The sequence below is a fragment of the Etheostoma spectabile genome, chromosome 7 (genome assembly GCF_008692095.1).
Source record: "Etheostoma spectabile isolate EspeVRDwgs_2016 chromosome 7, UIUC_Espe_1.0, whole genome shotgun sequence".
NCBI classification, from domain to species: Eukaryota; Metazoa; Chordata; class Actinopteri; order Perciformes; family Percidae; genus Etheostoma; species Etheostoma spectabile.
Genome location: NC_045739.1, coordinates 6,875,072 through 6,883,999, shown reverse-complemented (window position 1 = coordinate 6,883,999; position 8,928 = coordinate 6,875,072). Strand labels below are relative to the sequence as shown.

At 43.4% G+C, this 8,928-nt stretch overlaps 1 protein-coding gene across 9 annotated transcripts in view; it reads left to right on the top strand.

Annotated features, from left to right (window-relative positions):
• zbtb46 (zinc finger and BTB domain containing 46) overlaps positions 1–8,928 on the top strand; it is a 60,864-nt gene that overhangs the window by 20,872 nt on the left and 31,064 nt on the right. For all 9 annotated transcript variants that reach the window (XM_032521511.1, XM_032521507.1, XM_032521506.1 and 6 more), the window contains exon 3: positions 243–1,194. In XM_032521511.1, the coding sequence (XP_032377402.1) occupies positions 243–1,194 (952 nt within the window). The remainder of the gene's footprint in view (positions 1–242; positions 1,195–8,928) is intronic.

Below are 8,928 nucleotides of genomic sequence, written 5' to 3'. Positions count from 1 at the left end.
AGCTTTTGTAATTGGCCTGATTTCTCAGTTTTTTTTATGGACCTAACAAATTTCAAAAAATACAAGTAAAAATGGTTTTGTGTAGCAGGGCACCTTTTCACGTGCTTGTTTTTCTTTCCGATCATAGTAGTTTTGTTCTGTCTTTTAGTTTGCAGGTGATAAAGCAATGTCAGAAGTTGTGTTTAAAAATGTTTACTGCATGATATATATAAAAAAAGAACTGCTATGAATATTCTCTTCAGGTTAAAAAAGGGGCAGAACCTCACCACCAGACCACTGTCACTCACCTGGACATTGTCACGGCGACAGGCTTCAAAGCCATACTGGACTTCATGTACTCAGCCCACCTCGCTCTCACCAGTAAGAACGTGATCGAGGTCATGTCAGCCGCCAGCTACCTGCAGATGACGGACATTGTCCAGGCATGCCACAGCTTCATCAAGGCTGCGCTGGACATCAGCATCCGCTCCGAGATGGCTGAGGAACTGGCTGACTTTGAGATGGGAGCTGTTGCTGCTGCTGGCATAGGCGGAGGTGGAGGAGGTGGAGGAGGACTGGGTATAGCAGGTGCAGGGGGTGGTGTGGGAACAGGTTTAGGAGGAGGAGGAGGAGTAGGAGGAGGAGGAGGAGGAGGGATTGTGGGCATGGCTTCTGAAGCCCTTGCCTCCATCATGTCTGGTCGCAGCACCTCCCCTTGGCTGGCTCGCCGCACCAGCCCGGCCAACTCTTCTGGGGACTCGGCCATCGCCAGCTGCCACGAGGGAGGCAGCATGTATGGCAAGGAGGACCAAGAACCCCCCAAGAGCCATGAGAGCCAGGAAGAAGCCTGCCACGACTCCCAGCCTGCCTGGCCACACGACTACAGGCCTGTCACCGTCAAAGAGGAACAGGTGTCCCCCGCCTCCTCTTCACATCCCCGGGACACTCCCAGAGGGGCAGCCCAGAGCCAGGGGGAGCAAGGGGCTGGAGGGGCTTCTGGAGGCGGTGGAGAGGGACCCTGGCAACCCCTATCAGGGTCAGGGCGGAGGAAGAACAGGAAGAACAAAGACACTGTTAGGCATATTACCCAGCAGGCTGAGACAAACTGGGACAGAGAGCGGGACAGGGAGAGAGAAAGGGACAGTAGGCCGGGATCTCCTCTGCCCTCCATGCTGGCTGTGGCAGGATGGAACTACAACGGACAGGAAATCCCAGGTAAGGCTGACAAATTTGCTTCTTACAGTGTTTACTGTCTCCTGTCTTGGAAAAGTGCTACTGCATATTTTATGTGATATAGACAAAACAGACTCAGAAATGGTGAAAGCAAGCCATACGTTTGGATTTGTTGGTAAGATTATTAGTTTAGTGTCACAAAAGCAGGTGGAATTAAATTTGCCTGGCTCCTAAAATTGAAAGGATGGACGCAGGCCAAAAGAAAGCCGAGCTGCACTTCTGTCTTGGGAAACGCACCTCACGGTTCGGATTTGATGACTTTCGAGTTTCCCAGAATTGCTGCAGTTTCCACAGTTGGCACCTACTTAGTTATCCACTCGTGTAATTAGTGAATGACTGGTGAGATAATAAGATTAGGTTAGATAATTAGGTGAAAGTGTTGTCTCAACACTCAACTACAGTAGAATCTAATTGATCTGTGCTTCTCTTTTAAAACTCACTTTCTAAAACAGTAGGGCAGCAGTTGCGTGCAAGAAATCCAGCTGCTTTGTTGACTTAAGTTTAACATAGTGTGCAGGACACTTTACAGTACATATGCAGTTAATGATCTAAATCCGCTGTGAATATTTCAGTGCATGCCAGCCATCCACACAATAGATGTGTAAAATGACCTCTTTCCTCCTCCGGGTTGAGATTAGCGAGGTTCTACACTAACGTGTTTGGCCTAAAATGATTATCTAAAATCTTGGAGGTGTGAAATGCAGATGGTTAATACAATCCTCTTCTTACAGCAGTTTATGTAACACACACCCACATAAATAAGCAACTGCACTTAGGCACACAAATTTATTTTATTCTAAGAAAGTGTCTCTTGATCCTCAGCCTTGCAGAATTGTTTAGTGAATTCTTTACACTAAAAACTAAAACACTTAGGTGTGTGTGTGTGTGTGTGTGTGTGTGTACTGTGGGGCCCAAAGCTTCGATAGGTAGATCATTAAAAGTAAGAGAAGCTAATCCTGGGTGCATTAAGGGAGTTGGCTGTGAAATGGGCACACGCGTCGCGCAGTGAAAGAAAACAGGATAATTGAATTGACCTGGGTCACCGCACGGATTACCAGCGCGTCCTCACCATCCAGGGCTCCTCCCCCTCTCTCTTGGGTTTAGGGAAGGACCTTCTGGAAAGGGCAAGAGGAGGGGAAAGGGAGAGAGAGAGTGGTAAGGAAAGAGAGAGAGAGTGAGAGAGAGAAGAAGGACAGAGACAAAAAAAGAAAGGCGGAGAAACTGAGTTATGAGGGCTTGTCTGCTTAGCTCTAAGTGTCCTAAGTCCCAAATCTTGTGACCTGCAGTAGACATTATTAATGTGCACAAGTACATCTTGTCTTGAGCTTCAGAGTCACACACGCATGCATGCATAGCCACACCCACAAAGTAAATGGCACTATTAAACTTGTTAGCCAGTATCTTGGTTCTGTACTGTGGTAGTAGGTAGAATTTTAGTCTGGCTGTGGTGAAACAGCCATTACCAAGAGAGGGGTTTTCTCACCTAAAGGTTAGAAGAAGTCTAGTGTTGCTGCTGGTGTAGACTCACCTGGTGTTAGCCAAAACACAACCTTTCATCTTGCTTTCTGGGTTTTAGGACTGGGCTCACAATGGAGAACAGTGGGGGAAGAAGGAAACAGGAGTCTTTGTGTCATGAGGTTATGAACTATACGACTATCAAAGCTTTGGGCCACACACACACACACACACACACACACTTACTTTCAGTGGGCAGATCTTGTAAGTTAGTTGTACAATATGTTACCAGTGGGACGTTTAAAACTGGTAGTTTATGACAATCAGGATCTGTTTTACTATTGTGTGTTGAGTCAGTTTGCAGGAGGTGGTTTCTGTGTGTTTAGCGAAGATCTGGATGATTGCTGAATAGGTTTAGCGAGGCCATTGTTGGATCAGGGGTGGTGTGATGTTTAGGTTGTGGGAGTGCTCTGCTGCGATGCCTTGAAGTTCTTTAAAGTGAAGACAAGTGTGTTGTTTTTTATTTTGACCAAAGTCAGGGTCAAAAATACACAGGATCCCTGTGGGCTTATGAGCGTTTGTCTACTTAAGTCTTAAGTCTCCTTAAATCCAGATTCTCTCACCTGCAGTAGAAGATTCAAATCAGATTTACGGGCATATGGGAGGGCCAAGGAATTAGAAAGGGATGTAAAATTCTATTTAAAGTTTTACAACATTGACAGCATTGCAACGTGGGCAAGGTACACAGAAAAAAGCTATGACACAGCTGATTGAACCACAAAAGAAGACTCCCATCTTATTAGAAAACTCTAGAAACACAACAATATTAATTTTATAATAACTAAAAACATATATAAAACACAACAACACAGTATCACTGTGATTGTTCCGCTTATCCTTTCAAATAGCAGGCCTATTTGCCGCATCGTTTTGACGATGTATACCATACATTCACTCATTACTTTATTACTTCTAATGGTGTGTGGGACAAGTTCATCCAAGCATGTACAAATTCAAGGATATAAAACAGAAAAGCAGAAAAATGTGGGGTATGTTAAGCAACGTTTGCTTGATACTGTGAATGACTTTCAAGCATTATCAAGATTGTCAAGAAATTAATAAATAAAATGAATACTCCATTTTGAGTTGTCACAGCAAGAAAAGGCACATGTGTGATTTATAACACTAACGATGACTACATCCACACTAAAGTTTTTGTGTAAAGACGCACATCTTTTGCTACGTATATGCTTTGCGTCCACACTGCTCCGCCGTTTCCAAGCCCCTAAAACACAGACATTTGGAAACACCGCTGACCCCGTTTAAGTTTGAGAACTCTGGGGTTGGGTTGTAGTCTGGACGGGCTGAAACGGAGACAGACACACAGACAGTATTGTCTGTAGGGGCGGCTGTGGCTCAGTGGTATAGCGGTTGCCTGCCAATCGGAAGGTTGGTGGTTCGATCCCCGCCCCTGCAGTCATTGTCGAAGTGTCCTTGGGCAAGACATTGAACCCCGAGTTGCCCCCGGTGCTGCGCATCGGAGTGTGAGTGTGTATGAATGTATATCTGATGAGCAGGTGGCACCTTGTACGGCAGCCCCGGCCACAGTGTATGAATGTGTGTGAATGGTGAATGTATCCTGTAGATGTAAAAGCGCTTTGAGCAGTTGTTAAGACTGGAAAAGCGCTATATAAATACAGCACATTTACATTTACATATTTTCAACTTATACGTGAAGGATTTCTAACAGCAGAGTTAAAGAGTAGAGTGACTTTTGACAATCTGCTTCCCGTTTTTATTCCAGTGTATGCAAATGGTCATGAGACACGCGTGTTAACATGGGCGGGATTTGTTCTGCTAGGGAGCCTAAGCGCTTGTGTGAACAGAGATCGATTTTCTTTCAAAACGCTGTTTAAAACTGAAAACGTAGTGCGGATGTAGCCTCGTGGGTGTTCCGTGAAGTCCAGTTGTTAGTTTCCATGAAGGAATATGGTAGGTATAAAGGAGAAAGGGCACCTTCAGTCTGAGATTAGCTTAATTGCTTCATTCTTTATTAATGAGAAGTGCCTAGACACACACTCTCTCATTCATCTGTGAGCTGTGTTCATGCTTTACCATTAGAAACGCTTACATTACCTACAACACGAGGGCAGCTTGACTAAGGATTTCACTGGATTATTCTGTAATATAAGGATAATATATGGCTGTGTAAAGGCTCAATGTATTAGCGTGCAGCCTTTCCAAAGCGTTTGTATGAAAATGCTGTGTGCCTGTGTTGACATTAACAGCTGCAGGAATCCGGATTTGTTTTCTTTAGATCCCCTTCCCGTGCAAACATCTGCTGTGTTCACTTGATTTCATTATTGAGGCCATTAAGCACTCAACTTCCTTTTTTCCTCTCTCTGTCGCTAAACTTTGATCTTACTCTTTCTTACGCTCACCTTGTCTGCTGCCACCAATATTTGAAATCTTACGTGTGAATTAGAAAGGAGAAATATCAGCATGATCAGTGATCCGATCATGTGGATCATGAGATTTTTCTGCACAATACTATATTAGAGGTGACGAAGAGGCGTTTTAAATAGTTTCTACTTCTCCTGCCTGCTTACATCCTAAACCTTTAAAAACTTACCTGAAATTATTTTTAGTTTAGCCCCCGCTGCTTCTTCCAGACCTGGATTAAAAGGCATCTGCATATCAAAGCGTGACACTTGTTTTTAAGATAATTCAGTATATATTTTTTAGATTTTCTTCTTCCTTTTTTTCAGCCTCTCTTCTTGTAATCCATGTACTGCTAAAACCATGACTCGGTTGATCAATCAATTAACAGAAAATTAGTCAACACCTATTTTGATAATCGATTTATCATTTATTAAACAAAATGTCAAACATTTGTGGTATCAGCTTCCTAAATGTGAGGATTGCCGACTTTGTTTGATTGTAAATTGAATAAATTAATAGCAATTGCTTTATCATAGACACTCAAAGTGTCTCAGGGAAGGGGGGGTGTAACACCTGGGTGATGCACGCCAGATGTTCACCACACATCAGCTTGGTAGAGTATGTTTTCAGCGGTAGGGGAAACCAGAGCACCCGGAGAAAACCCCATGCAGGCACGGGGAAAACTCCACACAGAAAAGCCCGGGACAACCAGGACCTTCTTGCTCTGAGGCCACAGTGCTAACCATTGGGCCACCTTGCTTCCTAATTAATATTCTTTGTAATCATCAGATTAACAGATAAAAGACATTGTCTTAAATTGGACCCATTATTCCATGGTGTGTATTTTTTTATATTCTGACTAAATACCATAAACTACAGGCTTACCACATTCCAGACATGTTTAAATATTTTGTGTATATATATATATATATATATATATATATATATATAATTGACATATTGTATGTCTGGTTTCATCCTTGGTAAAAATAAAGTCTTCTATACTGTGACAATATTTAGTATTTACACGTATTTAGTTCCATTCGAACTCCAGGCAATGGAGATTACTTTTCTAATGAAATGATCACTTGGTCATGATTATTTCAAAATTACAGATTTGAAAATGTACAGACATGTAATCATGTCAACAAAGGCCTTACTTTGTGCCATTTCATATTTTCAGTATTTTCTTAACATTTAATGCTGTCATTGTATAAATGGAAGTGTCACCTATTTTGGAGGCAGGACACAATCGCTCTATGGCACCTTCACTCTCAGATTGAGAAAAAGCCCAAACTGGTGAAAACAACAGTTAACAATTGATTTCTTTCCTACTTCCTTTATACTTGGGGCAAACACCAACTTGACGTTTATCCCACATAATAACAGCACTGGAAATAGTTTTGCTCTTTTTTTGTTCGCTGGTATTAAAAAAAAGACTCACTCAAACACGGTGACCTTTTAGTGGCGGCTTGGGGGATTTTGGCAATCCGGTACATGGCCGCATACACACACACACACACACACACGCACACACGCACGCACACACACACCACGCCGACCACGCAAACACACACACACACACACACACACACACACACACACACACACAGCTTTGAGCATCTGGTTATGTAGACATGAACAGTTCAATCATACGTGGGCTGTTCTTTCCATTTCCCTCTAGCTGTTGCACATTGATTACATCGAGAATCTTTTTTGAAATCCAACATCTTTATCTGACTCTCTTCCTCTTCTCTCTGTGGCCTCAGAGTTCCCCTCCTCAACCACTACTACACAAACACTAACACACACTGACACACATACGCATGGCCACAGAGACAAAAAAAAGTGAAATTGTTTTTCCTGGAAAACCTTTTTCCTATTTATTCCTGCGAGCTCAGTTAGCGCTGCATGTTTTGGCTTGTTTGAGTTCAGACCTTCATCCTCCGGAGCCTCCTGGACTCACCTGGGGCCCCGCAGGAAGGCGCTCCTTAGAACTGCCCTCTAGTTTGCACTTCTGCATAAACTTTATCTCTTTTTTTCTCTCTCTCTCCCTCCCTGCGCTCGTCTCCCCAAGTCTCTGCAGTCTAAAGGTGAACATTTGAAATAATGAATCGGATCCCCCTTTCGCCCCTTTCCTCTCTGTATTCCAGTTAAGACTCTCCCCATAGTATTTGCACTTCATTAAACTTGAAATAGGTTTAATATTTAAAACACCGTGAACAGATTTCAACCCCCTCACCCCTTGCACACCTCTCCACTTTTTCTCTCTCTTCTCCTCGCTCTCGGTTTAATAATCTACTCTCATATTTCCTCCCTAATTCACTCCTCCTTCATTAGAAACCAACATAGATTTAATATTTTAGCGTAGACTTAATTTTTAACCTCTTTCTTCATGGCTTGGTGCTTGACACGCTGTGGGTTAGATAACTACATTGTGTTGAGGCCTCTTCTCCTATATTTTCTTCTTTCTATTCATGTCTTTCTCTTTATTTTGTGACTCTTGGTTCATCTTTCTCACTTTTTCCACAGTCAGTCTATTATCGGTTCTATCTCTCACTGTCTTTGTACTCCAGGCCTCTCTCTGTCTCTTCCCCACCCCCTATTTGCTCTTCCTCTTTGTCCTCTGACTGCACAAATGATTTTAGCCCTTTCCTCCCACCCTATTGACTTTTGTGGCCTGCTCACCCCACCTCCCTCAGTTTCCCCTACTCCCTCCATCCTCTCCTTTGCCTTTTTGTGTGCTGCTACCACACATACACACTAATTTCCCCCCACATTTGTTTTATATTAGACAAAAGGGTTTAATGCTTTTTTGTTGTTGTTGTGGGAGTTGTGGTGGTCGACCAAAAGTCTTTCCCCCTTTTTCCTATTTCTGTTTGGCTTTCACCTATCAGCCTCCTGTTCGATCCCCACTAAATAAAAAAAGAGTTTCATTATCACTGTGGTAACCAAACATTTCTCACCGCCCACCAGCCATCTTTGTCATATGACCTCACATCCTGCTGGACATTATGGGCAGTCCACCAGCTAAAATCCCCTTGTCCTACTCCACCACACCATCACACCACACCACACACACATTCACACAATTTTTCACACTCTTGCTGTCTGTCTTTTTCTCTCGCAGCACTCTCTCTCTCTCTCTCGCTCAGTTTTTAATACTGACACCTGCTCTATTTATAATTTACTGGCTTTAAAAGAGCCATTTTGAACAGGAAGCTTCCCCCTACTCACTCCTGACCGTGGCTTTTTTCCAAAACGTAAGCACCCCCACCTCTCCACCTCCTGCCCCTGAAACAGGCTGGAGAAGGATTGCTGGGCAGAGATGTGTGTGTGTGTGTGTGTGTGTGTGTGTACGCAGGGGGTTAAAGATTAGCCATCCCACCCTGAGTGAACCTGGGTTGGGCCCATGTGTTAGTTTTTGTCAGTTGCGGCCCACACACTTACTGTCCACATTCACTCACTAACCTAAACGCAAGTATAGACACACATGCATTTATGACACCTGCAAATGTTCTATAAATACTATATTTACATGGTCTAAACACGCACATGCTAATGTCTTGGCATTGATCACTGAGGTCTAAGAATTAAACTACCCAGAATGCATCCTGACAGGATGTCCTGTTGGTACGGTGCAGGGGAGGGTAGGGTAGGGTAGGTTTCTGTGGTTTAGTTTTACCCCCACAGCTAAAACCCCACCCATCAACACAAACACTTCAAACTTAATCATACTGTATACGCCAAATGACTATACACAGATATACTAATGGTTCTTGTTAACTTTGTAGAACACACACACACACACACACACAC